General features: G+C 57.3%; 8 protein-coding genes across 8 annotated transcripts; 6 read left to right on the plus strand and 2 right to left on the minus strand.

Annotated features, from left to right (window-relative positions):
• Window positions 1–150: 150 nt before the first annotated feature.
• SCHCODRAFT_02608888 (uncharacterized protein) lies at window positions 151–2,263 on the minus strand. Its single transcript, XM_003034700.2, has 6 exons — window positions 2,175–2,263; window positions 1,677–2,121; window positions 1,511–1,623; window positions 1,251–1,404; window positions 651–1,061; window positions 151–597 (listed from the first exon to the last, which is right to left on the minus strand). The coding sequence occupies exons 2-6, from the start codon at window positions 1,998–2,000 to the stop codon at window positions 547–549; spliced, it is 1,053 nt and encodes a 350-aa protein (XP_003034746.2). The 5' UTR covers window positions 2,001–2,121; window positions 2,175–2,263; the 3' UTR covers window positions 151–546.
• Window positions 2,264–5,199: 2,936 nt separating this feature from the next.
• Window positions 5,200–7,567, plus strand: SCHCODRAFT_02608895 (uncharacterized protein). Its single transcript, XM_050344345.1, has 10 exons — window positions 5,200–5,608; window positions 5,666–5,756; window positions 5,808–5,909; window positions 5,966–6,018; window positions 6,074–6,214; window positions 6,272–6,310; window positions 6,364–6,374; window positions 6,434–6,513; window positions 6,566–7,246; window positions 7,295–7,567. Exons 1-10 carry the CDS (start codon window positions 5,348–5,350, stop codon window positions 7,405–7,407), a joined length of 1,572 nt encoding a protein of 523 aa, XP_050203234.1. The 5' UTR covers window positions 5,200–5,347; the 3' UTR covers window positions 7,408–7,567.
• Window positions 7,568–7,925: 358 nt separating this feature from the next.
• Window positions 7,926–12,391, plus strand: SCHCODRAFT_02523188 (uncharacterized protein; the record flags this gene model as incomplete). Its single annotated transcript, XM_050343498.1, has 12 exons — window positions 7,926–9,221; window positions 9,273–9,347; window positions 9,838–10,095; window positions 10,151–10,348; window positions 10,396–10,475; window positions 10,533–10,645; window positions 10,712–10,863; window positions 10,917–11,005; window positions 11,055–11,170; window positions 11,223–11,935; window positions 11,989–12,176; window positions 12,240–12,391. 12 exons carry the CDS (start codon window positions 7,926–7,928, stop codon window positions 12,340–12,342), a joined length of 3,381 nt encoding a protein of 1,126 aa, XP_050203235.1. The 3' UTR covers window positions 12,343–12,391.
• A 143-nt stretch (window positions 12,392–12,534) lies between these two features.
• Window positions 12,535–15,030, plus strand: SCHCODRAFT_02683636 (uncharacterized protein). Its single transcript, XM_003035503.3, has 9 exons — window positions 12,535–12,781; window positions 12,857–13,048; window positions 13,111–13,196; window positions 13,254–13,366; window positions 13,413–13,561; window positions 13,611–13,699; window positions 13,757–13,872; window positions 13,942–14,636; window positions 14,696–15,030. Exons 1-9 carry the CDS (start codon window positions 12,557–12,559, stop codon window positions 14,864–14,866), a joined length of 1,836 nt encoding a protein of 611 aa, XP_003035549.1. The 5' UTR covers window positions 12,535–12,556; the 3' UTR covers window positions 14,867–15,030.
• A 162-nt stretch (window positions 15,031–15,192) lies between these two features.
• On the plus strand, window positions 15,193–17,564 carry SCHCODRAFT_02483153 (uncharacterized protein; the record flags this gene model as incomplete). Its single annotated transcript, XM_003035502.2, has 9 exons — window positions 15,193–15,420; window positions 15,553–15,696; window positions 15,757–15,845; window positions 15,902–16,017; window positions 16,076–16,224; window positions 16,283–16,371; window positions 16,445–16,560; window positions 16,624–17,354; window positions 17,409–17,564. The coding sequence occupies 9 exons, from the start codon at window positions 15,193–15,195 to the stop codon at window positions 17,562–17,564; spliced, it is 1,818 nt and encodes a 605-aa protein (XP_003035548.1).
• A 480-nt stretch (window positions 17,565–18,044) lies between these two features.
• Window positions 18,045–21,088, plus strand: SCHCODRAFT_02559843 (uncharacterized protein; the record flags this gene model as incomplete). Its single annotated transcript, XM_003035501.3, has 10 exons — window positions 18,045–18,298; window positions 18,367–18,564; window positions 18,617–18,702; window positions 18,753–18,868; window positions 18,918–19,066; window positions 19,113–19,201; window positions 19,263–19,378; window positions 19,445–20,148; window positions 20,209–20,296; window positions 20,727–21,088. Exons 1-10 carry the CDS (start codon window positions 18,071–18,073, stop codon window positions 21,086–21,088), a joined length of 2,136 nt encoding a protein of 711 aa, XP_003035547.1. The 5' UTR covers window positions 18,045–18,070.
• A 564-nt stretch (window positions 21,089–21,652) lies between these two features.
• SCHCODRAFT_010302 (uncharacterized protein) lies at window positions 21,653–22,470 on the plus strand. Its single transcript, XM_003035500.1, has 3 exons — window positions 21,653–22,004; window positions 22,054–22,281; window positions 22,336–22,470. Exons 1-2 carry the CDS (start codon window positions 21,903–21,905, stop codon window positions 22,222–22,224), a joined length of 273 nt encoding a protein of 90 aa, XP_003035546.1. The 5' UTR covers window positions 21,653–21,902; the 3' UTR covers window positions 22,225–22,281; window positions 22,336–22,470.
• Window positions 22,471–22,651: 181 nt separating this feature from the next.
• SCHCODRAFT_02559846 (uncharacterized protein) lies at window positions 22,652–27,826 on the minus strand (the record flags this gene model as incomplete). Its single annotated transcript, XM_003034699.2, has 18 exons — window positions 22,652–22,930; window positions 22,988–23,718; window positions 23,783–23,898; window positions 23,971–24,059; window positions 24,119–24,267; window positions 24,345–24,460; window positions 24,518–24,606; window positions 24,676–24,873; window positions 24,950–25,242; window positions 25,495–25,531; window positions 25,641–26,359; window positions 26,423–26,538; window positions 26,596–26,684; window positions 26,747–26,892; window positions 26,963–27,072; window positions 27,124–27,212; window positions 27,272–27,469; window positions 27,533–27,826. The coding sequence occupies 18 exons, from the start codon at window positions 27,824–27,826 to the stop codon at window positions 22,757–22,759; spliced, it is 3,753 nt and encodes a 1,250-aa protein (XP_003034745.2). The 3' UTR covers window positions 22,652–22,756.
• Window positions 27,827–27,966: the final 140 nt, after the last annotated feature.

Here is a 27,966-nt window from a genome sequence, read left to right on the forward strand (position 1 = left end):
TGGACCTTTAAGTGCGCGTGAATCTGGTCGGACAAAAGACTCGGCTACCAGTGATGTTACTTTACGAACGTAGGAGCCCGGGCCAGCGCGTCTGCCAGATAGCTTGATGCCAGTCACGCTCCACGACAACGACAGAAACACAGCAGCGAAGACAGCGACTAACAGTGTTCAGTGACTACATAGGATACAAGCGACTCGACAACAAGGAGGACAGGGTAAGGTACGAATGTAATGGTGGAGAAGGTGTGCGTGAGGTTGTACACGAAGGTGAAGGCGGTGCGCGGTATAATCGAGCAGTGGTACAAGCGAGCATGAAAATCCCGCATGAGAAAAGGTAACCGACGTGGTAAATGAATAAGGGGTGTAGTGGAAAAGAAAGGATGTAAACAAGAACGTGAAGGGACGTGTATGGCGTCAAAGGTGGATGAGATGGTTATGATGGGCGGGAGGGGTGAGTTGGCTTGAGACGCCAAGAGGCGGGCGATGACCGCCGACGCTTGAGCAACACAGCGGTCGAGTTTCGACCGAAGCTTTTGTCAACATCGGCTAGAACCAGTCCGGGTCGACATATAACTCTGCGAGGCCGGGCGTTCGATACTGCGTCGATACGTCAGCCTGGTCCTTCACTTCTTCACGACGATCCGACTCACATTGTCTATCGAGTCCTTCCTCCTCCTCGACGACGTCGACCTTCTCCCACTATGCGCCGACCCCTTTGACCGGTATTTCTCCGTCGCCTCGTGTGGTTGCAGCTTCACGGACAATTCGCGGTAGGGGAAGGCGAGTTGGCGAGTCGAGGAGGTCCATGAGTCGTCCGTCGAGGTGCCCGAGCTCCCCGACCTCATCGTCCCCGAATACGAGTGGTCCATGGACGAATCATGTACTCGACTGCCGCCGAACGTGACGTGCCGACGCGAGCCCGAGAAGGTCGAGCCGCCCGATGTCAAGCCGCCCAACCGTGAGCCTGCAGGTATTGAACTTGACCCTCCCGACATGGAGCTGCTTGGGCTGAGGCTACGCGGCGGCTTGTAGCGCGCGGCGTGCATCTCGAAGGAGGTGCGCTGAGGGGAGAGTCAGTTCATGCCGAAGGGGTCGAGTGGAAGGACAAAGATGTATAGCAGACGCCGTCAGCAACCCAAACGAGACGAGCCGGCAAAGCAGGTTGGGGAGGATGGATGGACGAGGAACGGGAGGATGGATGGACGAGGAACGAAGGAGACCAAGACTGCAATGAACAAAGAGACACTCACATCCGGCGCCAGCCGCACACTCGCCAGATACAACGCGTAGTCCTCCAGGCTCTCCATAATGCGCGTCGCGGCGAGGAACTTCTTGAAGCGGGAGACGTTCTGGAGGCGCGGGGTGAAGTTGCGGGAGATGGAGTGGAGGAGAGCGGGGAGGTTGCTGGGAGGGAGGTTAACTTGGGTCGAGGAGGTGACGACAAGTGGGAAGGGGCGTGGTGTGAGGGAAGAAGGACAAGTACAAGACAGCGAGGCACACGACCACTCACACGCCCAGTTCCTCATCCACGCTGCACTTGAAGCTGTTGTCGACGAGCTGTTGTTGCACGACTTGCAAGAGGTAGACGAGCCGCGCGAGCTCGGGGTCGGAGGACGCGTAGGGCTGGGTAGAATGCTGTCAGTTGGGGGAGTGCAAGTCACAGGACGAACACGGACCCTCAACCGGTGCGACGCGGCGGACAGCACGACGCTCGCCTGGTCCGCGTCTTCGACGGGCGTGAGGTACCCGGGCGGGTCGAGGGAGATCATGTTGGGCGAAGACGTGGGAGAGTCCGTGAAGCGGGAGGGCGAATCGGTCAACCGGGTCGGGGACGTGAGAGGAGAGTACGCGTCCGAGGACGGTGATCGAGGGGCCCACTTCGAGGGGGACGGGGCCCACTTCGAGGGCGAGGGAGACCACTTTGAGGGAGAAGGAGACCATGCGGAGTGCGCGTCTGACGAAGACCAGGTGCTTGACTCGCTGGAGGAGGAGGCGTCCATTATGGCTGGAGATCGAGGAAAACGCGTCGAAGGAAGCTTGGAGCACGTCGATCGGAAGGTCGGGCGCGTCCGCGACAGGAGGGTGTGCAGATTACTATCGGTGGCTTCGGGGCGTGAGGATCTGCTCGTCAAGGTTGAGATCGCGAGGAGGCGATAACAAGAACAGCAGCTCACCACTGCAGAAGATCGCGAAGTCAACGTCGGTCGTCGTGGTCAGGACCAACCTGCCAGCGCGCAAAAACCGACCACGCCCGGGCCCATGCAGCGCGTCATAGACGACGTGAAATACATACGGCACGCGCGCGCCGGCTACGCCCCCGGTGCGTCAACAAACATGTGGTCCCCCCGCCTGATCACTACTCTGAATGTTCGGAGGGTCGTCTCCGCAGCGATATTCAGACGCGTCGGCGCGCTCGAGATTTCAGCGCCGAGGACGGGAGCGGTGCTGACGCGGGGGTAGTGTCATGGTGGTGGGGGTGAGGACGTTCACTGTGGGTGGTGGGGGACTTGTAGGAGGTGTCGCTGAGTTGGAAGGACCCTACAGATGATCTTCACGAGGCTACCCCAGGGCCTAAATTCGAGTTTCGTCGTTCGCGAGGCAGTCGCGAATTGCCTTACGTCCCCCTGGCGCCTACATTCCAGCCTTCAGATGCCTGATGCTCGGCAGATGTGGTGTTTATCGATGGAGAGTTGCAGTAAGTACAAGAGAAGTGCCATCAAAGGGCGCACTGTAGCGGTCTCGGGCTGTGAACAGTCTTCGGCGTTGCGCGATCGCCATGTCGATGCATGTCAAGTTGGACTCTCGAAAGCGCAGACTCTGCATTTTCCATCATCGCCTTTGTGCGCCGAACGCTACGATCTAGGTAGAAGACAGACTTGAGAGGTACAGATTGAGTGCGAGGGCGTGATGGTGGTGCGACTCAAGACACGGTCCTCCGGGCCGGGCCGGCACAATGGCCGCGTTTGCTTATGATTGCTTGTCATGAGCTTTCCGGCGATCGCGATGTCATCGACGTCCATCATCTTGCCTCGTCCAGAGTCCGCCATCTCCTCCTTGGAAAACTCTCCCTCATCCACCATGAAAACTCCAACAATACGACGAAGTCAATCAAAGCGGACATACTGGACGTCATCCGAGAGAACTTCATGAAGACGCTCGGCATCCCCCAGACTAGCGATCATACCTTCGACCCTCGGAGCCTCTGCTGGCTGGCCTGACGGCCATACCTCCTACTCCTCTGCTCCGAAACAGCTGACTTCGTGTGGTCAACAAAACGCCATTCGAAAATTGCAGTCGGAAGGCGGAATAGCGTCCTCGTCCCATCCTGCTTTAAATCACACAACCGTCGCGGATGATCAAACACCACCTATCTCCCGTAGCTCCTTCGTCTGTACAGGCAGTGACTGCGTTCACGCTCCGTGTAATCAAGACCTCCAACTAGGTCAATTGCAGCTCTGTTCGTTATTCTCATCGCGACTCAAATAGCCTGGGGCTCTTCGCACAAGACGCTTAGAACTCGCGATCTGAAACTGTGCATGCCCTCTGTCTCTAGTGATCTTCCGAAGTTCTGCGGGCGTGCTTATTGTCGTCGAATCGTATAGCTCTCAAGCCCAGACCCTCGACAGGCGACAAATTTTCTTGGCCCCTTGACATCTCTGCTTTCGTTCCTCCCCAAGGAGCAGGGCTCCGCATCGTCGACGCCGCAGATCCGTCTCAAAGCTGCTGCTCACGTCTGACGGACTGTACCACACGCTTCTTGTCGCACTCCCTGCGTATACCTCTCTCGTGGCGTGCTCTCCGATTACATAGTCCCTCGTCACTCGACGCTAATGCGACAAGAATGCGCGTACACTTCGTTTGCTCGGCATCCTCAAGAACGCTCGCAGCGCTCTCTTCCCGGTGATCTTCTCATCCATCGATATCGCGTCCGCCGAAACCAGGATCTCGACGCTTCCCATTGCCTGTGCTTGGTGCTAGTCGAAGGCGAAGACGCCGATCGTGCTCGGCTGCATCGTGACCAGCTGCAGTGTGTGGTCGGTGTGCACGGCCAACCGTGTCATTTGTCCAGCCAGGCCTACCTAGCGCGTCAGATCCGTGCATGTAGCTGCGTACGCCATGGTTGCGCCTTCTCTTTGATGTCGGCGAGATATTTTATTTTCTCGACGAGATGAGTGGCATCTCAACCGAGATTAGCCTTGATACGAGGTGCGTCCTGCCATCGGCCGCTTGAGGCGCTATGAGTCTGACTCTATGTGCAGCTGCTTATGAAGTGCGATACTCTCTAGCTACTTCGCGAATCTTACGGGTATGTAGCATCGCCGTCGGAGCTACTCCTTCGCTTGTCGCTTCGCCTAAGCGGGAGCTCTGAGAGCTCGCTGTCTGCTCGTACTTGGCGCAAGTCGTCTTACTCCTTAGCCCCCCGATGCTCCGCATCAGCGCCTGCAGGCTGTCCACGTCATATCCACCCTTGCTCGATGACGCCCTCGCGCAAGGCGAGGCGTGCCAATTGTCTCGTGTCGGACTTATTCTCACTGACGCCAAGAAATATAACCGGTTTTGACGACCCTTTCGCCCCGCCGCCATGCTCGCGCGTTGGCTATGCGAAACATGAGGGGCGTAGCGTGAAGCTCACGTTGCCACAGGTGATACGGAGACGTCGGAGTCGACGCGGTGTCGACAGACGATCAGGATGGAGGTCCAACCAGCTGTCGTTCTACGAGGTGCTTCTCCATCGACCTGTACTAGCATGACTGTCAATGGGCGCCAGTGCCTCAGTTATCGCCCACTCTGAAAGGGCCTCGACGAGGAGGATGCTCCATGGCAGGATCAACCTCTTTAGCCTCGTCATGCGCTCCGCCATATCTTCCTCCGTATCCCCTTCACTACCGAGCCTAAATACTGATAGCAATTGATACACTTCGAGCCTCGAACGTCGGTCATTGCGCCCGCAGGCGGAGGACCCTCCAAGATCGCTGGCCCATTGTTCGCCATTGTATGCCCGGATATACTCCCTTGAACGTCCTGTCAGTCTAGCCGGGTGTCGCGACGTCCATTGTTCCCTGAATCACATCTCCCCTCCACGCCCTATCCACCCCGTCCCCGTCCTGGCTATACGGCGCGCAGGTCCATTCAGCGGAGCCCGGCCCGCATCATGTGCTGTTGTCAGGATGCTGATATCGCGCGGGCACTAGCTCGCTCCGCCGCCGTCGTCGTCACCGTGCGGGCGACAAGCCCCCGCGTGCGTGCGCCGTCCCGTGTCAGGCGCTCCCTCCGCCGGTGATCACCCTGCGCTGATCAGGCGGCACCGCGCGTGCGCTTGCGGACCCAACCTTCCCTCCCGACCACCATGATGAAGAGATGCGCGCGCTGGCCGTCGATCCCTGTACAGTCGCTCGCTTCCCCCTTGGCTTCTCTTCTGTCCCTCTCTGTTTCGTCCCCTTCCGCTCTTTCGCCTGCGGGTCCATCGACGTCCAGATTGCCTCCGACGAGCCGGTCGTCATCGTTGGTTTTCGCACACTCGAACCTCGTGCGGGCGATTGCGGTGCTCCTCCTGCAGTCCTTCCTCGTTACGAGAGCCGAGGCGTTTCAGTGGGTCTTCAACACTAGCGTGCGTATGCGTACCATTACATCTTGACCAATCCCTGACGATCTTCTCTCTCGATAGCAAGCCTCTACGAATTTGCAAGTGTGCGATAGCTTTGGCGTGAATGTATCAGCATCATCGCTGGATGAGGGATATGGCGACGTGGGGACGGGTGCGTCTCGGAAATCTTGAGTCGGGTAGAAGCTTACTGACGACTCGATAGGCCCCTACTACATGCTTGCGTTCCCCGTCAATGGTACCCCCACCACGCAACATATCGGCGATAGCGTAGGCCAGCTGAGTTGGACGGCAAATCATGAGCCAGGTGCGTATCTTGCTTCTCAAAAAGCTGTCACCTGCTGATCCTGCATCTTCTAATAGGCACCCAGCTCTTCCTGAGCGTTGTCGACTCAAATAATGCGACTGGTGGTATCGTGCGTCGTGTTCTACTCTCACTTGCTCGCCCTCGCACTCACGTCATTTCTACAGCCCCAATCACCGTACAACATCGTCGCCGCGAATGGCAACACCTCGTGCGTTCCGTCCTCCGAGGAGACAGACTTCGAGGTCTGGTCAAATCTCACGAGTACGACGCTGGAGACGTGCCAGCCATGGGGGCTGCGGATCAGGGTGTGTTCGTATACTTTGTTAGGTACAAACTGATCAACTGACGAGCATACTTTGTAGGGCGGCTCCCCTCCATATACCGTCTACCTGATGTCCTTGGTACGTCCCTTCTACTACTCTCCTTCTATGCTCCGCTGACATTCCACCTCCAGGGCGCTACCGTGTGTGTTCCGACCATATCTTCTCACTCGTCCGGCTGCTGACGCGCGGCTATGCTCTCAGAATCACGAACGCAACCATGGGCCCAGATAACGATGCGTATACCTACATCAACCGGGCAGGACCAGGCTCGCAGATGATCGGTGCGTTGATTGCTTGGCGGTCTGAGGAAAGGGGAGACTGACGAAGATCTAGCCGGCGTCTCTGACAAAGACGGCAAATGGGCCTCGGGCTCGCCGTGGGTGCGGACCACGGGCAGTACGGACGTGCTTTGCGACGGCATGCAGAGCAGCTTCGGGGTCGCGTCCGAGCTTGATAACCCGTCATCCAACAAGGAGTCTGAGTCCAAGTCTCCTGCGCCTCTGGCTATCGGGCTCGCGCTGGGGCTTGGGATACCCATCTTGCTGCTAGGCGTTTTCCTCTTTGTCCGATGGCAGAGACGACGGGGCGGGATGGGCTCGCTGGCGGACGATCCGAGTCTGAAGCCGACGGCGTACTTTGCTCCCTATGCCCACAGTGCAGCCACGGGTCCGGACTCGGCGGCGGCGGGCGACCGTAATCGCATGGACAGCATGAGCAAGAGCGGCACCGGAGCCTATCACGACAAGGGGCATGATACCACCGCGTCTCCGACCTCTAGGCGTACGGAGGCGAGCGCGGATGCGCGCTTCCCGCCCGGGCTGACGTTGGCCTCGTCGACGCGGCAGTCGTCGAAGGGCTCGCCGGTGGATACGCGTTCGCCCGTGGACCTGCGAGGATCGCCGACTGCTACGCGCTCGCGCACCGACGCGAGCTCGCCGTCAGATACGCGGTCTCCCGCCGACTTGCGCTCGAATCCCACGTCGCGGACGTCGGGTGGTGATGAGCATGATGGCGGTACGCGATACTTGCTTTCTCTTCCCGCAGACGCTGACCCGCCTTCAGTCGACGAGGTCATCATCCAGCACCGCGACGCCGGGCCTCAAGGGCAGCGCGTCATCCGGGAGCTGCCACCGCCATATACGGACCTGAGCGAGGGTGGGGAGGAGACGCGCTAGCCTTGTCTCTGATAAGGGGTTTCTACTTTCTTTCATTCGGACTGATACCTCGGATAGTTGCCACACATGTTCCTGGACATACCCGGGCGTTTATGTTGTCTTGTGTCCTGTAATACCATTTGGTCGGCAAGAATGGTTTTCTTGCGATGGACCTCAGCGATGCTCAATGCCCGGTGCTATCCTGATCCTCGTCGTGGAGCAGGTTGGTCCGAGCCGAATGCATGGTCGCTGATCTGTCTTTGTCTGGGTGAGGGATTCGGAAGACAGCAAAACGCAGCATGCGACAATCACGTGACCGTGGTAGGACCGCTGACAGCGGTCATTTTTGATCGCGTTGCGCGCCTTGTCTGCAACGTCCATCTCCCCCGTCTTGCCACTCCGTGAGATTTATCTCTGACGACGCTTCGCCACTTCTCCCAAGTGCACTACTAGCAATCACGATCGTGAGCATTCTCAAGCGCGCATACACTCATCCCCACCCCGATACACGCGAAAAAGCCATTGCCACCGCCACCAAGATGCTCAATGACGCGAGTGTCTCCGAATCTGAGGCCCTGCGCCTCGCGAACATCTCGCCGTCCTCTCGAGCGCTCCCGTGCATTGAGTCTGCAATGCAGAGCAACCGTACCCCCATTCATCGCCTGCCGAACGAACTGCTCTCAGAAGTTTTTCTGTGGCGTCTACGATCCATGGAGGATGATGACGAGGCAAAGAACCCTATGATAGCGCTGGACCTGGTCATTCCACTTGTTTGCAAGCTATGGCGAGCGGTCGCGCATGGCGAACCGCGTCTTTGGAGATGCATCATAGCTCCGAGACCTGCCCTCTTGGACGCCTTTATCCAGCGTTACCTGCCGCGCTCTGGCGGTCTCCCACTCGATCTCAAGTCGCACGAGTTCCTCGAGAACACGATACCGTTCGTCAATGCAATGGCACCGTATGCTTCGCGTTGGCGCTTCTTGAGCCTGCGTGGGACTTGCCAATCTTTCAGAGACATGGCACCGCTGGCGACACCGATGCTGCAGAACGCGCATATACTGTCTCAATACAACCGCGAGGAGAACCAGAACCTGTCGCTGCCTTTATTGGATGACGCGCCCCGGATGCAGTCCCTCCTAGTCGTCTGCTCTTCTCGGAATGTGGGGTCCCCTTTCTCATTCTCGCCACCGACTTCCGCAAGTCTCACGAAAATGATGGTCAGCATCTCGAACTACGAGATGCCCACGATCGTTAGGTGCTTGAGACAGCACTCCGCGACGCTGACAGATCTCCTGCTGAGGGCTCGAGATCCCTATTCAGGCTCGACCACACACGATCCACCAGTCGACTTCCCTCGTCTGACGAAACTAGATCTTGGCGCCGGCGACTGCTGTGGCCTATTGAAGCTGATCTCAGCCCCGATGATCCACACGATCATGATTCGCGAGCTTTCCGAAGAGGCGTCTGACGCCCTCCTTGATTTTCTAGTCCGCGTCCCTGCTGCGGCTACGAGTCTGCGCAGATTTGCCCTATTCAGGCCTGGCACCGATCGCGACCACTATGAGAACGTCCTGCAATGTCTCGCGCTTATGCCCAACCTTGAAGAATTGCGTTTCGGGCCCCTCGAAGCACCGGGACCACTATTGTGGGGTATGGCTATCTATCAGCTCGAGCACCAGGTCATAGCCCCCAAACTGCAATATGTCATTGTTGACGACTGCGTCGAAGACGTGGACTCGCTGCGTGACTTCATCGAGTGCAGATCCTTCACGCGAGATGTCCGAGGGACCGTTGTGGAAGCCATGTATGCTACAATCCCAGACTCTGTCGCAGAGGTGAGTATGTGTCGTGGCTCCTGGCACTTGGTGGCTCATGCATAATCACAGCGCCTGCGGCAGCTAGAACACTGCCTACTTATCCAGGAATCAGAAGATGACACGTTGGACGTCAAGGCATGCGACGTACGAGGGGACTATGAAAAGATATTAGAATTATATTCTTGATGCGTGCTGGTCAGCCGTTGCCATCATCGTTATGTCCTTTGTTTCCCCGCTCTTCGGAGGTTGCTACATTGTTTCTACGTTCCAAATTTACAAGGTTACGCAGAGTTGCGCATCGAGGGAGTATAGTTACTACCACGCGAGATCGTGGAAGGGGTTGTTACCTCATGCAGTAAGTGATTTTAAGGCTCAGGCTATCGGAGGTAAGCTCCTATGGAGTTCTTCGCTAGACATAGTGAAGTGCGCTATGCTGCCGCGCACCAAGAGCGCTGGGCGCAATGAGACATCGAGACACGTGCCGCAAAGAACAATGGGAATGTTGATATTGCCCGGTCCACGTGGCTCCGGCGCCGAGATCAGGTGATGGCCGCGTTGACCGCCGTCAATGGATTGTTCTGACTTGACCTCTCACCACGACCTCTACCAATCCTGAAGTCGCACGATGAAACAGTCCTCACGAATTGCTACCCGTAGCACGCGCCCTACTCCGGCGCGTTCTAAGGGCTCTGCACTTTCGACGAGGGGGAAGGGCAAAGCGCCACTCGACCAAGACTCGGAGCGCGCGAACAAGCCTCCGGTTCGCAAGCGTCAGAAGTTGAAGCCAGACGCGACAAGGGCGACGAAGAAGAGCGCTGGCACGGGATTGAGATCGACGAAGCGTGGCAAGCTTGCCGCGCTGCAGGAGATGCCGCTGGACATCCTCTTCGAGGTGCGTGTTCGGTTCGCTTGCGCTACATATCACCGGCTGACCGCAATCCACCTAGATCTTCAGCCAAGTCGATGTCGCGACCCTATTTTATATCTCCCGCACGTGCAAGTCTCTGCGCAACATCCTCATGAGCCGCTCGTCGAACTGGATCTGGAAGAGCAGCTACGCGAGCGCGCCACACGACTTGCCGCCCCTCCCCGAGGATATGAGTATCCCGAAGTGGCTCAGTCTCATCTTTGACCGGGTGTGTCATGTGAGTAACACATCCCTGAGCGCAACAATGTCTTGACGTTTCCCCAGTTCTGCCCCACCTCCCGCCTTGGGGACAGCTCCATCATCTGGGCCGCACGCGCCCGCGCTTGCAGGAAGTGTCTCCTGTCGTGCGTCGGATGTTCCTCCTGGTGACTCGACTTTACCTATCTCACATCCCCGCACAGCAAATGCCTGGTGAAGGAAGGCCTGTTTCACAAGATGGACGCCATCGCGGACCTGGGCGGCGAATTCGGCGAGCGCCACATCGACAGGCTTTTCCCTTGGGTCGTGAATGACCGTGAGTGGCGGGAGAGAGAATGAATGGCGAGTACGCTGCATGCTGACGACAAATTTTCACGTATAGAGTGCGCGCGGATCGCCGATAATCTGTATCCCGTGGTGGTAGTGGACCGGTTTGTCGAGGCGTATCAGCGAGATGGGGTCAAAGATATGGTGAAGGACGAGAAGGAGCGCTGGCTGCATGGACAGAAGTCAGGGCTGAAGAAGCTCAAGAAGGTGCGCGGCTAGGGCGAGCTATTCGTCAGAGTGTTCAACCGTCTTTCACTCAGCACGTCGAGCTCTGCGAGCAGTGGGAGCAGGCCCGTAGCATGCAGAAAGCGCGCGATATTCAAAGGATACGAAGCGAGAGGCACGACGAGTGAGTGACCCGCTTCTGCTGGCGATCTATGTACTGAGACCAACGATAGGATTGTCCGCAGGCTGAATAAGATGGGCTGGCGCAAGGAGATAGAGGACTGGCGTGTTTCCTACGAGTTCTCGCGCCACGAGCTCGTGAACAAAGCGCAGCCGCTAACGGAGAAAGGTGTGTGAGCCTGCTGGTAGTCGCATACGCTTGGTGATGACACTGTCCCCAGTTTGGGATCAGATTCGCGAGCCCCTCGTACGATTCTTGCAGGGTAAAAGGGGCGAGAGGCGGCAGGAAGAGGCCCAAATATTGGAGGAGGGGAAGGAAAGGGAAAAGCAGGACAGGTACCGCCGCCTCCGTCAAGCTTACGCTGATTTTCGCCTCGCGCACCCCTTCCGCTCGGTCTTCCCGGGCATCGGCGATATCGTCACCTGGCAAGAGATCGTGGCCGTCATGGAGGGCACGCCGCTTACCGAGGCGCTCTCGAGGGAGCGCCTGCGCGCGGTCATCAATGCCATCCCGAAGGCGCGCTTCGATAAGTGGCGGGCCGACCGCGACGCAGAGCTCGTGAAGGTGCTGAATATGTGGCGAAAGAAGGGCCAGCCGCGGGCGACGGCGGCGGATCTGCGCCTCGCAACGACGCTGTTCAGGAGCAAGCACTGCGCGCACGGCCTCCCGTATCCGCTCGTCTTGAAGTGGCGCCCCTCCGTGCACGCGAAAGACGGGAGTAGAGACGACCCGCATGTGCTCGTTGGGCAGCGGACGTGGTCGGTGGAACAGTTGACGCCGTCGGAGCGGCAGATCGGGAGCGTTCTCGTCGAGCTCGCGGGGCTCGACCCGGCGACGGCGACGCCTGAGGAGATGGACGCGCTGGACCCGTGGTACGCGGATGGGACGACGAACAGCCAGGGGGAGCATCTGGCGATGTCGTGGCGATATGTGGTGCGTGGCGCGCTCACTCGGTCTTTGTCTCCTGCTCACCGATGCCGTTCAAGCTCACCTCCTTCGACTGCTTCAGAGAGAACGTCGACCTCCACATCTTGACTGCCAATCAGGCCGCGCGAGCGCGCGAGAAGCGCTCCGAGCGCAGCGTGCCCAACATCCACGGGCAAGAGGTCAAGTGCAAGTACTGCGACAAGCTCTTCGAGGAGCGCCAGAAGGTGATGGACCATTTGACGAAAGAGTGAGCCCTTCGAGATACCCTTCGCTCTACTTGCTCGCCAATCTGTCACTGACTCAATATTAGGCACCGCGTCAAGATCATTGAATCGGAGGATATTGTTTTTGGCCTGGACTTCGATGCGGATCACAAAGGCTTTGTCTATCTCGAGAAAGAGGTTATGGAATAGCTGTAGTACCACGAAATCTACAAGAATAGATGCGCAGGACAATGGCTGGAGAGATATTTGCTTAAGTATCGGCCTACAAATGCCCAGATGGCCGAAAACGAACATTCGTCGGTAACCGCCGAAGTCACGTTTTGTTGATGCCGGCGCGGAATCAGGTGATCGTCACGTTGACCGCAGCCATCATTGACACTTTGTCCTGTACTATCATAGCACCATGAGACGCTCGACGCGGATCGAGTCCTCTAGAGGCGTGCCTTCGCGTCTCGAAAGCGCTACTGCCGACGAGAAGCCCGACACGTCACTCGAACCCGAGCCATCTTCGGTGGTTAATGCGCCACCACACAAGCGTCAGAAGACAATGGTGAAGTGCGAGGAGACATACCATGCGAACGATAGCGTCTTCTCTCTCCAGCAACTGCCCTTAGATATACTATTTGAGGTGAGTGGCGCTGTTGCCTTACGTCTACGTGCAAGGGTCCTCGAGACTTTCTAACTTACCCCTTTTCTCTCGCAGATATTCAACCTGCTCGACCCCATCTCTCTTTTCCATCTATCGCGAGCGTCCAAGGCCCTGCGGAGCACCCTTATTGGTCGCTCGTTGGTTTTGTTGTGGAAGAAGAGCTATGCTGGAGCGGACTTACCACCAGTCCCGAACGACCTCAACATACCCCAATTTCTCGGCCTTGTCGTTGACGACGAATGCGATGTGAGTTCACTGCGAACTTCGGCGCCTTTCTCACTGATCCAAACTCTCTTTGACCACGCCAGTTCTGCCACACCTCTCCCGCGGACGGTAATGTCTATCGAGTGTGGGAAGCTCGCAAGCGTTGCTGTCGGAATTGCCAGTTCGACAGGTACGTACTCATACACCGAGTATTATACTGCGCTCTGACCACCCCCGAATTATTCAGCGCGCACATCGTCCGACCACGAGATATGCACGAGATCAAGGTCGTGCGGGACGTTCAGCGCTATTTCGGTCGTGACTACGCACTCGAATCGCTCTTCCCCAACTTTTCCCCAAGTAAGCCTCTGATTCTATTCGCGCTCGACGAATGCTGACCTCTCAGATGCTTGGGAACCTGAATTCAGAGTATTCGTCCGCGAGGAGATCGAGAGCTTTGCCGCGGAGTACGAGGCAGAGAACCGGCGCAAATTGGTGAAGGACAAGAAGATTTGGCTGGAACGTAAGGTGTCCGAGCGCAAGCAGGTTAGGAAGGTAAGTAGTGGCGAGGCCGTTGATCTCGCACCGCACTCACTCCTTGTAGCATGCTAGTATCTGCGAAGAGTGGGTGAAGGAGCAGGAGCGCAAGAGGAAAGCAGATGAGCTTAGAATAAGGGAGGAGAGGCGTGAGGCGTCAGTATCCCACAGTTCCTCATCATGAGCCTTTCTGACGCAAATATCATTCCTTAGGATTCTGGAACGATTGAAAGAGCTCGGATGGTTCGAGGAGGCGAACCACTGGGAAAGCGAAAGGTCGTTCAAGGCGCACGCTTTTGTGGCGAAGGCGGAACCCCTTACGGATGAGGGTGCGTCGAGGTTGCCAATCGCGCAGACATTGCGATATTGACATTCTTTCCCCCTGACCTCCCATTCAGACTGGAACGAAAATCGCGCCGAGTTGATACGCTTCGTCGAGAAACTTAAGGAGAAGCGGCTAGCCGAAGACAGGCGCAGGACCCTCCACAAACGCTACACCTCCCTCGCCCAAGTTCACAAGGTTTTCCTGAAAGAGCAACTACGCCGCAGCCTCGACCTCTTGCCCAGCATCGGCGACCTGGTCACCTTCGACGAGGTCACGCGCCTCATCGAGGGTACGCCCATAAAGCAGGACCTTCCCTGGCAGGATATGCGCGCACTGATCGACGAGCTCGCCGAGACGCGCTTCCCAGAGTGGCGCACCGTGCGCGAGGACGAGCTGGTGGGGCTCATCAACGCGGCGGACACGGAGCGCGCGCGGCCCGCCACGCGCGCCGACCTCAAGCTCGCAGCCACGGTGTTCAAGAGGGACTATGCGCGCCTGTGGTACCCGGAGGTCGTGATTCGGCGCGACCAGGTGCGCGAGATGGGGGACGAGCCGCAGCTCGTGGTACGCCAGCGCGCGTGGGCGGTGGGGCAGGTGAGCGTGCGCGTTCCGCTGCTGCGGCTCGCGGAGAGGCTGGTCGAGCTGGCGGGGCTGGATCCGCAGGTGGCAACACCAGCGGATATGGATAGGCGGGATGCATGGTATGCGCGCGCGAGGGATATGCCGCAGAGGAAGGAGGGCATTCGGGCGATGATGTGGCGGGTGGCGGTATGTGCTGCATTCGCGTCTGGGAGATTTTTGATGCTGACGAGGAGTCTAATCTGTAGGTAGGAGAAGGGAAGGATGCAGACGAGTTCGTGCTGCTTTCGGAGAAAGATACGGCCTTCGCGCGTGAGATGCGAGGAGACCGACGAATGCGCAATTTTTGGGGCCACGTCGAGCTTCCTGGACTGACGAAGAAGGGCGAGTTCAAGAAGCGGGGAATTCGATATTGGTGATGGACTGGAGTAGATTTTGAGGAAATTGCGGTGTAGCGTACGTTGTGAAGTTTTTGTAGCGCAGTCCGACGCAGCGCCGAGTGAAGCCGTGGATCCATTGTCGTAAATGGTAAATCGTGGCATCACAATAACCTGGTGGAATGGAATCCTTCTAGGACGGGTCTATCGTAAATCCGTGTTGTACTATCCCCGCAGAGCGAAAACGGAGAACGGGTCGGCGTCTGCCGAGCCACGCGTTGTCGGTGCCGTCAGGTGACTCACACGTTGATCCCGGTGACGGCCATTACTTGCCTTTTGACCGCAACTACCACGTCGACTCGCCCGCCATGAGACGCTCTACGCGACTTGCTGCTGCTCGATGCGCGCCGACGCCCGCTGTTTTTCATGAAGCGAGAGCCAGTACGCCATCCAAACACGAGGGAAAGCAAGCGGTTTGTTCGCCACCGCGCAAACGCCGGGAGGTGGAGGCAGGTGAAGGAGGGAGCTTGGCATCTCCTTCCGAGCGGGAGAGTATCTCTCTTCTTCAGCAATTGCCTCTCGACGTACTGTTCGAGGTGAGCAGCGCGCCTCCAACCTTCGCTGCCAGGCTGACAACGACCCTCTCTTCTCCCTTTGCGCACATTACTTCGCAGATACTCTGATACCTCGATCTATTCTCCATATTCTATCTGTCCCGCACCTCGAAGGCCTTCAGGAACACACTCATGAGCCGCTCGACAAGGGGACTATGGAAGAAGAGCTACGCCGCCACTGCGCACGAGCTGCCGCCCATCCCGGAGGACGTCACCATACCACACTTTGTCAGTTTCATTGTGGACAATGTATGCGATGTACGTAGAAGTTTACGACTCTCAATATCCCTTCATTGCTAACATCTTTCGCCTTCCCAGTTCTGCCACGCGTCTGACCTGAAGGACCGCGAGATCAGGCGCACGTGGGCTGTGCGAGTCCGGTGCTGCGAGACGTGTATTCATGACGGGTGCGTACGCGTATAAGGATATCCCTCGACCAGGGCTCGTGCTCATGAGGCCAAAGAAACCACGTCCTACACGGAGAGGACGCGCTGCGCGAGTTGAAGATCATCCGAGACATCCATCGTTACTTCGGCCGCAACTACCGCCTCGACCAATTGTTCCCGACATTCTCGCCAGGTCGGCTTTTCTTCCGCGCTGTCGTTTCGTTTGCTAGCTTTAGCTCACCCTCTTTCAGTCCGCCATCACGACTTTGATAAATGGTACCCTCGGGCGCCCATTGAGAGCCTGGCTGCGGACTTCGAACGAGACAATAAGCGTAACCCCGTGGTGATTAGGAAGAGATGGCTGGAGCAAAGGGCATCCGAGCACGTGAGGATTCAGAAGGTACGGACTGGAGGCGGAGCAGCAAGCGCAGTGGATTCTGACGTGTGGGCACCTGCAGTACGCCAGTATATGCGAAGAGTGGGAGGAGCAGACGCTTTGCCGAAAGATCGAGCGGGATAGAAAGGTTCAGAGGGAACGGCTGGACGAGTGCGTTTCGTCTCCTGCGTCCTTCGTGGTCTGGGCTTCATTGTCCGTTGCTGACATGAATACATCCGTATAGGATATTGAGGCGGCTTTCAGCGCTTGGATGGGCCGACGAGGTACAGCACTCTGGGAGCTGGCACTCCCTATCGATGCATCCCTTTGCCGCGAAAGCGGAACCACTCACCGAGGAAGGTGCGTCTCTAACCTTGCGTCGCCTGTTTAGCAGCGCTAACTTCATCTACCCCGGATGTACAGACTGGCGCCAGAATAGAGAGCAGCTGATACAGTTCACGCAAGGACTGAGAGATAGGCGACTAGCGGTGGAGAGGGGCAAGACGATTGAAAGGCGATACCGCGAACTCGACGCGGTGTACAAGGTGTATTTGGCCAGCAAGACGCGCCGAGAGAAGTGGGAGCTCCCCGGCATTGGCGATCTGGTCTCCTGGCAGGAAGTTAGGGACTTCATCGAGGGAGCGCTGGTCGAGGAAGAGATCACTTCAGGAGCTATGCGCGCACTAATTGACCGGCTTGCGGAATCGAAGTTCGAAGAGTGGAGAACGTCGTGCGAGGAAGCGCTGATCCAGATGCTCAACGCGGAGGACACCGCGCGAAAGCGCTCGGCGACCAAGGACGACCTCAGGCTTGCGGCGACCGTATTCTGCGAGAAGCATAATTGCGGCGTCGCCTGCTACCCCGAGGCACTGCATCGTCTTCGACCAGGGTATTTTGGGTCAGCTTCGGTGGAGCAAGATCCCCATGTCATCGTGCATCAATACGCGTGGTCGGCGGCCGATGTCTGCGTCAAGAAGCGCACGCTGCGTGCGGCGGAGCGGGTGGTAAGGCGGGCGGGTCTGAATCCGCGGACTGCGACGCCAAGGGACATGGATGCGCGCGACCCATGGTTCATGTGGAGGTCCGACGTGCCCAAAGCGGGAGAAGTGCCAGACTACAAGAAGGAGGTGTGGGTGTTGCCGTGGAGGCGCACGGTGTGTACGATTAACTTGGAGTGCTTCCTCTTCCTCGCTGAATTGCTCCGATAGCTGTCCGAAACCGCGGATGGGAAGGATTTCGTGTTGCTATCCGAGAGTCAGATGGTGCCGATTCTCGAATTGAGGGCGAGGACTTACTGGGATGGCGGGTACATGAAGTGGTCGCAACTGAATGCAAAGGGGAACTTGCGAAAGAAACGAGCATAACAACTATAGAACATCTTTATGTTGTATACCGTGTTTCCTATGCTTTCTAGACGTGTATTACACACTATAGAGGGTCAGACAGTAAAAGAAGTTCCATGCAAGATGTTGTACTTGACAGTGGCGCAGACAAAGATGACTTGGATCGGGTTGACGAGCGACAGAGCGGGATTAATCGTCAAGGCCGTGGAGGGCTAGATTTGGGGTCGGGATAGTATGTGATGCGATCGCTGTACACGAAGATCGCGAGATTGCAGACGATCAATGCGATTAACGCGAAGTTGGCGGGCCGCACTTCCAGGTGTCCACCCCGGCGAACTTTATTCGAGCTCTACTCCCTCCTCTTCGGGTGCCGGACTCCTGCCCGGTGACTGTCGGAAAGTCGAACACCCTGAGGCATTTGCCGAAGATCAGGTGATTGCCACGATGCCTGCGGCTATTGCGGACCGAAACAGGCGATCCGTGGACTCAGCCTTTGACTACGGCCACGACCACCTCGGAATCGCACCATGAGAAGATCAACACGGCTTGCTATTGCTCGAGGCGCACAGACGCGCGCCGGAAGTAACGTTGCCAACGAGACCGCGAAGCCAGGATCAAACATCGAGTCGGTGAAGGGAGTCGTTCCAGCGCCACCACGCAAGCGTCAGAAGACAAAGGCGGGCAGCGTATGTTCAGCATCGTCGCCAGCCAGCGTATCCCCCCTTCATCATCTACCTCTTGACATGCTCTTTGAGGTGCGTTTCAGCCCTATTTTGCCTTTGTAGCGCGTGTTGTTTTATGACTCATGCGCTGCAACCCGTAGATCCTTGGATATCTTGATCCAATATCCCTGCTCTACTTGTCTCGGTCCTCGCGCGACCTCAGGAAAACACTGATGAGCCGCTCGCTGGTCTGGATCTGGAGGACGAGCTACGCTTCGACGGACCATGGGCTGCCACCCGCGCCAGACGACCTCAACATACCCCAATTTCTCAGCTTCATGGTCGATGAGATCTGCGACGTATGTCTGATGAACTTCCTTACCTTCACTGCTCACGCACGACCCTCATAAGTCTTGTAACAAGCGACCTCAAAAGGACGGCTTTGTCAGGGTGTGGTCTGCACGCCTACGGTACTGCTTCGAATGCCGCGAGAACAGGTGCGTAATGTTGGATGTCGAGTGCAAGGACTGTGTTAACCACGCTATAGTCCAGCTATTGTTGCGGAGAAGCGCATGCGGCGAGACATCAAGATCGTTCGAGATATACAGCGCTACTTTGGCCAGCGCGATTACCCCATCCACACTCTGTTCCCTTTCTTCTTGGGTGCGTTTCCGGAGACCTCTCTCTAATCTTTCTGATAACCTCGTCATAGATGACTATAACAACGAAGAAAGGGCGTATCCGCGCGCGTCGATCGAGGATCTGGTAAGGGACTTCGAGCGGGACACCAAGCACAAACGTATCGAGGTCAAGAAGAAGTGGCTATCGGAGAGGGCGGAGAAACAGGGGAGGATTCGTGCCGTATGTCTCAAGATTGACGTTCCTCGGCGACGCTTACCCTCCTCAGCACGCGGAAATCTGCGAGAAGTGGCAGGATGAACAGCTTGAGAAGCAAGCAGAGAGGGATGGCAAGATTCGGGACGAGAGGAGGAAAGAGTGAGTCGTCTGATCACGGCCATAGACTCTCAGGACGACTGACGTGATTGCGCTTCTTTAGGATCTTGGAGCGGTTGAAGGAGGTGAGGTGGTACGACGAGGCAGCGAACGCACGGCATGCGCGCTGCTTCAAGGAGAATGATTTCGTCGCGAAGGCGCAGCCCCTCACAGACAAAGGTGCGTCATTCTTTAAGAGCTGTAACTAGTACTGACGAATCCCTCCCCTCCCCTTTATCCTTTCAGAATGGAATCAGGCGAAAGACACATTGTTCAGCTTCCTGAGAACCCTGAAAGAGGAGCGGCTGGCCGATGAACGGGAGAAAGCCCGCATGGATCGGTACCTCGCACTCAGAAAGACGTATCTCGACTATCGGGCACTCAAAATGAGCGACGGGCAATCTGTGCTTCCGGATGTCGGCGACCTGGTCACTTTCGAGGAGGTCGTCGCGCTCGTAGAGGGCACACCGTTTGACCAGGAGGTTCCGGCGCAGGACATGCTTGCGCTCTTTGACAATCTCTTGCAGACGCGCTTTCCCAAGTGGAAGACATCGTGCGACAATACTCTGGTCGACATACTCAACGTGGCAGACAAGAAGCGTAAGCAGCCGGCAACCGCATCGGACCTCAAGCTCGCAGTCACGGTGTTCAGGTATACAAAATGGCCGAGGGGAGGACTGCTGTTGTACCCAGACGTGCTTCAGGGTAGACATGAGGGCATGGGGCATCCAGGATTGCCGGTGGCGCAGCACCCTTTTTCGGCGAACGACATTGGTGTCAAAGTCACGATATTGCGGCTTGCGAAGAAGCTCGTCGAGCTGGCGGGCCTGGATCCGCAGACTGCGACGCCGGAGGACATGGACAAGCGCGATGCGTGGTACATGCGGGCGCGTGACATTGCCTATCGCAAGGACGGCCTGTCAGTGCATGTGATGTTGTGGCGAGCAGTGGTGAGTGCGGACCCGTACACTCCACATACGCTAGTCCTGACATATGATCTCGTCTGATAGCTGGAGAACTACGAAATAATCGGGGGGAGGAAGGTGGAGGAGTATGTTCTACTCTCTGACGCGGACACAGCACTTGCTCGAGAGATGCGTGCGGACCCGCGACGTCGTTTTGGTGGCTCACTCGTCCTCCCGAAGTCAACAAAGTAGAGAACCCGAGACAGGTTGCTCAGCGGTCTTGCTAGGATAAAAGGCAGTACTTCTAGGTAATGTCAATATAGTGTGAAAGGTGCGGATGTCGGGCTGGCAGTCCTACAGCAGAAGGAGGCCGCAGGCGCGAGAATGCCTCAACCAACAAGAATGATGTATTTACTGCCCACAATACTTGGCTTGACTCGAGAATCCGCGCCATACTCGAGACGTTCACTTCTCTGACGGAGGGTCCATCCCGCCAGTGATGCGTAACACTTGCAGGCTGCCGGCTCGGGAGCTAGACGTATACTTCACTATGGATCAAGGTTCCTCCATATTGCGAACGCCAGGAGATAAGATGGGTCCAAGTTGCTCGCGCGCTCGCGTAGCCGCTGTCGACGCAAACGATGCCTACAGGCATCTCGTCATCGGGCAGCGGCGGACGCTAGGCCAGCTTGCGAGCGCATCTGTTACGTGTCTGAGTGCCTCGATGAAACCGCAACGCAAGTTCGACGTCAGCTACGCTCGAAAGCCACAAGAGAACGATGGCGTCGGGAGGTCCGCGACACAGGTAGAGGAACGGGGGTTCTTGCGAGCCCGGCTGAGTGACAAGGATGCGATGCAGTATACTGCCGGGGACGGCGAGCGACTTGACGAAGGACGCAGCGCGTCCCCGTTCGGTAAAGAATGCCCAGAGCTGACAACCGTGCTCAATGGTGCAGCTAGATCATATCAGAAGCGTCCCCGCTAAGTTGTAGCAGCAATGGAACAACGGGCGAGCCGAGTTCAACGACACGAAATGGCCTGGCCTGCTTGCGCCACTGCGACCTTTCCCCGCCGTGCTTGCAAGCGTTTCCAAACCATCCATAGCTCGTTTTGGCGCGTCTGGTGAGGCGGCGAACGTGACCGCCATATCGAGGAGTCAAGGATGCGACTGCTGGCTGCGAGAAGCGAAGAACGCGACCGCTCGCACCGAGAAGCGAAAGGCATGACCGCCGGCATACAGAAGAGGAAGAAGCAACCGCCTGCATTGACAAGCAAGTCGAACGCCCACGCGCAGCCCTTCTAGCGCACGAAGATTTTCTGACTTTCGTCCGGGCCGTCAAAGTCTGCGCGTTGCAAAACTGGATAGACGGCAGCGCACTACAGTGGCGCACCGCTCGAGACGGATCATCAGGGAGGTGAAGATGAGGAGACTAAGGCGGCGGGTTGTAAGCGAGATTATAGGCGCTGGACGGCTGAGGCGCAGATGACGGCGAGCGTGCTTGAGGATGTTTGAGGGTGGCTTTGCAGAAGGCAGAGGTCGGCCGCGCAAAAGGAAGAGGGTGGTATTGCGGACTACGGAGGGCAGGTTTGAGCACCAAAAGCGTGAATAGCAGCTATCGGGGTCGAAATCGAACTTGCGGTTGTAGCACATGTAGCCGCCGAATGGCCGCGAGTGCCGATCGCGAACTTGTAGATGGTCTTTGCGGTGCACTGGATGCAAATGCGGGAATGGCGCACATCCAGAATCTCGCCCCGGGCGGTTGAAGATAAGAGCGCAACTTCCGCTCGAAGACACCAGTATGACAGCTGGGCATGGCATGAAGGATAGACTGTCGCAGCTTGCCCACGAAGCACATGAGGAGATTGAGGAGCTGAAGGATGGCGACGAGATTATGAAGGAGCTTTGGAAGAGTCAGCGCCTAGTTCATTGTCGAAGTGCGTAAGACGCACCTTCGTTATCCCGCGAATCCACTTCACTATTATAAAATGTCTCTGCATCGCGCGTTCGTGTGCTTGGTCGGATGGGGACGAGATGATGCAGCGGGTGCGAATGAGCTTGAAATTGCTGCCTTCATCCCGAAGCGACGATCTTGTCCGTGGTTGCATGCAGCCATGTCTTAGCTGTAGATTGATGGGAGAGGGGAAGAAAGTCCTGCGGTAGCTAGGAAGACCATCCATCTGGAAGGGCTTAAGAGTCAGTAGACGCGGTATAGCCGAGCGCGATCGACGCACCACCCGCAAGTTCCTCATTTTCCCTCCGTCAGATCCTCCATCCGCTTTTGTAGATCCTTTGCCGTCCGTCGCATAGCCAAAGCTTGGCGAGCGCTGGGGATGAGTCGCGGAGACTGCCACAGGGCCGAGGGGTGGGCGGGATGAAGGAAGGACCACCGCGCGCCGTGACACATGGCTGGTCCGCTGCACCCATAAGCCCAAATACACGCAAGCAGACACGGTCCTTATTCTCTTGCGCCGGCCCTACCACACGTCCAAGTTCACCTCAGCTGATATCAAGCAAGATGACATCTAAAAGGGCGCTCTGACTCCTCGTGGCTTATGCGATATCAACACGAATGAGGTCCACCGACGTTCGTGACCTCGATTCTGGAAGCTGTAAGACGTGCCGTCTGTACACATTACTTCTACAGGTAAGACACTAGCTACAGACTGACTGACCTTGCTTCTTGCGCGGTTTCGACTTCCGATTGAGTTCCGACCACTTCATCAACCCGCCCTCATACCAATAGATCCGCTCTCTCAATTGGCGTATAGGCGCCGTTTGCTGCTCCGACAGCAGTACGATATTCTTCCCGTCCTTGCTCTGACTCATCTACCAGAGGAATGGTGAGCACGATAGTCGGTAACAGCCAGAGCACGAAGAACGCACCGCTTTCCTCCACGGCAGCACCTCCACTTCCTTCTTGCGGTCGGGCACCTCGCCCGCCTTGGGCACCTCGCGCCCCCACGTGAACCACGAATCGCGCGCATCCATATCTTCTAGCGTCGCCGTCCGCGGATCCAGCCCCGCCAGCCTGACCACCTCTTCAGCAGCGCGCAGCTTGTCCACCTTCACGCAGACGTCCTCCGCCGACCACGCGTACTGGCGCACGATGACATAAGGGTCGTCCATCTTTGCGCTCGGGGAGAAGTACCCTGGGCGGAGAGAATGCAGTGCTTCGGGGTAGCATGCGACGCCGTAGTCGCGCTTTCGGCAGAACACGGTTGCAGCGAGTCTGAGGTCTGCCTTGGTCGCTGGGCGCGCGCGCGTCGTGTCTTCCGCGTTGAGCATCCGGACCAGCGCATCCTCGCACGAAGCCCTCCACTCGGCGAACTTCGATTGCGCGAGCTGGTCGATCATCGCGCGCATAGCTGCCGGAGTGATCTCTTCCCCGACGGGCGTTCCCTCGATAAAGTCCCTGACCTCCTGCCAGGAGACCAGATCGCCAATGCCGGGGAGCCTCCACTGCTCTCGGCGCGTCATGCGGGCTAGATACGTCTTGTACACCTCGTTAAGTTCACGGTACCGCGTTTCGATGGTCTTGCGCCGCTCGACCGCTAGCCGGCTTTCTCGCAGCTTTTGCGTGAACTGTATCAGTTCCTGGCGATTCTCGAGCCAGTCTGCATGATCAGGATACGCGAAGTTAGTGCAGCGAGGTAAAGCAACGCAATATCAACGACGCACCTTCTTCGGTCAAGGGCTCCGCTTTCGCAGCGAAGGGGTGTTGGGATAGGGAGTGCCAGCTCCCGGTGTGCTGTACTTCGCTGCCCCATCCGAGCGCGGAAAGCCGTCTCAATATCCTGCACGGATGTTCAGGTTAGCATTGGAGACTAGAGGCTCAAACCACGATAGACGAAGGAAGCAAAACGCACTCGTCCAGCCTTTCCCTCTGCACCCGTCTATCCCGCTCGATCTTCCTGCACAGCGTCTGCTGCTCCCATTCTTCGCATATACGGGCGTACTGCAGGCGTGCCCGTGTTAATTTTCCGTTGCGCCTGTGCTTCGACCTCCTCATCGTACCTTCTGCACTTTCATGTGCTCGGCAGCCCTCCGCTCCAGCCATTGCTTCCTGACTTCGACCGGCTTGCGCTTGTTGTCTCGCTCGAACTCGACAGCCAAACGCTCGATCGGCGCACGCGGGAACCATTCGTCGAAGCTGTGGTGGCGAACTAGAAGAGAGTAAGCTCGAGACAGCATACGAGAATAAGCGCGCAGAGTGCCGAGAGTATGCGAGCAGCCTACTGACCTGGAGAGAGGGTGGGGAACAACTTGTCGAGGCGGTAGTCGCGGCCGAAATAGCGGTGAATATCGCGGATGATCTTGAGTTCGCGCAGCGCGGCCTCGCCATGTAGGACGTGAGCGCTATCGACTCATAAGTACAGGGCCCTCGGTCTAGGAGCATCCGAGACGAGAACACACCTCTCTTGAATACACTTTTCGCAACATCGGACCCGAACGGCCCACGCGCGCCTGATGTCGCGGTCCTCCAGGTCGGACGCGTGGCAGAACTGGGGAGGGCGATGCATATGAGCGCCGAGGAGACGAGTAAGCAAGGAGCTCGTTGGCGGTCTACGTACGTCGCAAATATTGTCGACAATGAAGCTGAGGAACTGCGGTATGGTCACGTCCTCCGGAAAGGGTGGCAGCTCGCGCGGAGCGGCGGCGTAGCACTTCTTCCAGATTCCCCTTGTCGAGCGGCTTATGAGAGTATTGCGGAAATCTTTCGAGGTGCGGGATAGATGGAAGAGAGAGAACAGGTCGAGATGACCAAGTATCTGTGAAGCGACGCGCACGAAATTGGAAGGTTCAGATGGTCAGTTCGGCGTCGATGGACGGAGTCGGGCTACTGACCTCGAATAGTATGTCGGGGGGCATTTGCTGGAGGGAGGAAGTACGCTCCGGCTCTGAAGCTGTCCCTCCTTCACTTGCCCCTATCTCCCGGCGCTTGCGCCGCGGCGGACAAATTTCTCGCCCTATCCCTTGCTTGGGTGTCGTGCTGCCTCTTGACTTGCCGACAACACGATCCGCACGCGAATTTGCGTCTGTAGTGTTAGCCATTTGCGTAGACTCTCTCATAGAGTGCGAGTCGATGTGATGGTCGCGGTCAAAGTGTAAGTGATGGACGTCACCAACGTGTGAGTCACCTGACGGTACCAACAGCACGTGGGTCGGAAGATACAGATCATCGTACTACTACTCGCAATGTACGCATTCGCGTCGCGTTTGATTCTGCACGTCGTTCTTCAAAACAACAGCATCCCGATGAAAGATACAGTATAGATACACTACCATATATTTTTCTCAACAAACCGCGAGCGCCAGAGAGGCTACCGCTTCCGTGCCACTCCTTTCCTCATTGCTGCTGGAATCACAAAATAGCCCTTCCCACAGCACACCTCCGTCGGGCTTGCGAGAACCTGCCAAGCCACCGTCCTATCCTCTTCGGAGAGCAGCACATACTCATCCACGTGCTCAACATACTGTGTCTGAAAAGAAGCCCATCAGCGTCGACAGCTCCGTCGGATCTCTGCCCATCACGCACCGCCTTCTCCCACATCCTCACGCGTAGCCCCGCCTTGGGATCCTGCATGTCCTGCGCATTGGCGTACCACGGGTTCCGCATCTGCATGTCACTGTAGGTCGCTGTCCGCGGGTCGAGGCCCGCGAGGGAGACAAGACGCTCCGCGACGCGCAGGCGCGCGGGCTCGACGTAGACGCGGTCGGCGGACCACGCCCACTGGCCCACGAGCCGCTGCGGGTCGTCATCCTCGGCATAGCACGGGTACATCCGCGGGCGCCGTTGCAGCATGAACGGGTAATGGAGGACTTCGACATCCACGTAGTGGGGGTCCTTGTGCGTGAAGACCACCGCCGCGGTGCGGAGATCCGCGGTAGTCGCCGGCGTCGCACGATCCGTGTCCTTTGCGTTGAGCAGGGCGACAAGCGCTTCCTCACATGCGGCTTGCCACTTGGGGAAGCGGACGGGCTCGATCCTTTCAAGCATGTCGCAGTAGTCCTGCCGCTCGAGGTTCTGGTCGACAGGCGTGCCCTCCACAAAGTCCTTGACCTCCTCGAAGGTGACCAGATCGCCGACTCCCGGCCGGATGTAATCGCTATTGCGAGGCCTGCGGCCAAAAGAATGATATACTTCTTTGAGTAGTTGATATCGCTCTTTGAATGTTTCGCGCCTGATCTCTGTCTGCCGACGGGCCTTGAGTTCCGTTAAGTACTGGAGCACCGAGTTCTGATTATCCGCCCATTCTAAGGAGGGTTTATAATCGTGAGTATCGCGATCGCAGGCGCGCATCAACCCGCAGGGCGCACCTTCGTCCGTGAGGGGCTGACGCTTCGCGATGAAGTCATTGCACCGCAGCTCATACCGGCTGTGAAGCTCCTTCGCTTCTTCGTACCACCCGAAGTTCTTCAATCGATCGAAGATCCTGGAGAAAGGTGTAGCGTAAATCATCGCGCCGTCGACAAATGCAAGGGGAGCTCACTGTCCAAGCCTTTGCATCTGTATTTCGTAGTTCCTCTTTCGCTTCTTCTCTTCCTCTCCCTCCTCCCACTTTTTGCAAAGTGCGGCGTGCTGTGAATCAGGAGGTAGCCGTCAACTCGACGATTCGCCGATGACTGATACGCCGCACATACCTCTACGATTTTTGCGTGTTCGGCCTCCCTCTGCTTGAGCCACTCTTTCTTGTCCGCCATAAGCTTACGCCTATTCTCGCGCTTGAACACCTCCGCCAGGCGCTCGATCGTCACGCGCGAATACTTGACATCGAAACTGTAATGGTCTGGGTAGGATTCGACGCAAAATAAAGGATTAGCGAGACAGGGAATGTGAGGAACCGAGGCGGAACGGACCTTCGGATGCCAGGAGCAACTTGCGGAGAGGATGTGCTGCGCCAAAATACCGGCGGACATCCCTGACGATGGGGAAGATACCCAACTCCTTTTCGCGGACGATGTGATCGCTGTCAGATCGTGAGCAAACGTTCTATGAGAGCCGACGAGCATGCACTTACGTATCATATAGACAGTTCGTACAGCTCCGCAGGCGCGCGGCCCAAAATCTCACCATCCGGTCGTCCGGGCCCAAAGTTGCGTGGCAGAACTGGTGAAGGGGTGTTCATCAGTGTTAAAAGCTCTGCAAGGGTCTCGGTAGCGACGCACATCGCATATTCTGTCGACAAGGAGGCTGAGGAATTGGGGGATGGTCACATCGTCGGGTGCCAGGGGTAGATCGTGGTCCGAGGCGGTGTAGCTAGTCCTCCACACCCAGCGGGCCGGCGAGCTGAGCAGTGTCGTACGCAGGAGATTTGAGGTACGGGATAGGTTGAGGAGAGAGATGGGGTCGACATAGCTGAGTACCTGTGTTGCAAGGGGCATGAGGTATGAGCTGGCTTGAAAGTTGAAGGACGCGATGCAGCATACCTCGTATAGCACATCAAGAGGTAGAGAGTACAAAGGGCAGGCCTGAAAGGACTCGTGCAATGCTGATGTTGAGCCTTCGACTTCATTGTCGGACTTTTGCCGCTTGCGCGGCGGAGGATTGACCGGCCGCGTTAACTCGCGGCTAAGTGGTGTATCGGGAGCCTTGTGACCGTACGCGCTTTGAAGGCGAGCCGGGTTCTTCCGAGAAGCAAGTCGTGCGGATCGTCTCATTGCGCGGTGTGCGAGGTGGTGGTTGCGATTCAAGTTGCGGAGTCGCTTGGTCTTACGCCACATGGTGAACGTGGTCACCTGATCAGTGCGTGGGTTTGTTTGAACTTGGTTGGCATCGCGGGCGTCGCGATCAGAAGGCGGAGATCGCATCTTGTTCCCTTACCCCGCTGTGGCTTCATACGCAGCTGCGTCTGTATCGCGAA

This window comes from Schizophyllum commune (genome assembly GCF_000143185.2).
Source record: "Schizophyllum commune H4-8 unplaced genomic scaffold SCHCOscaffold_1, whole genome shotgun sequence".
In the NCBI taxonomy this organism is placed as follows: Eukaryota; Fungi; Basidiomycota; class Agaricomycetes; order Agaricales; family Schizophyllaceae; genus Schizophyllum; species Schizophyllum commune.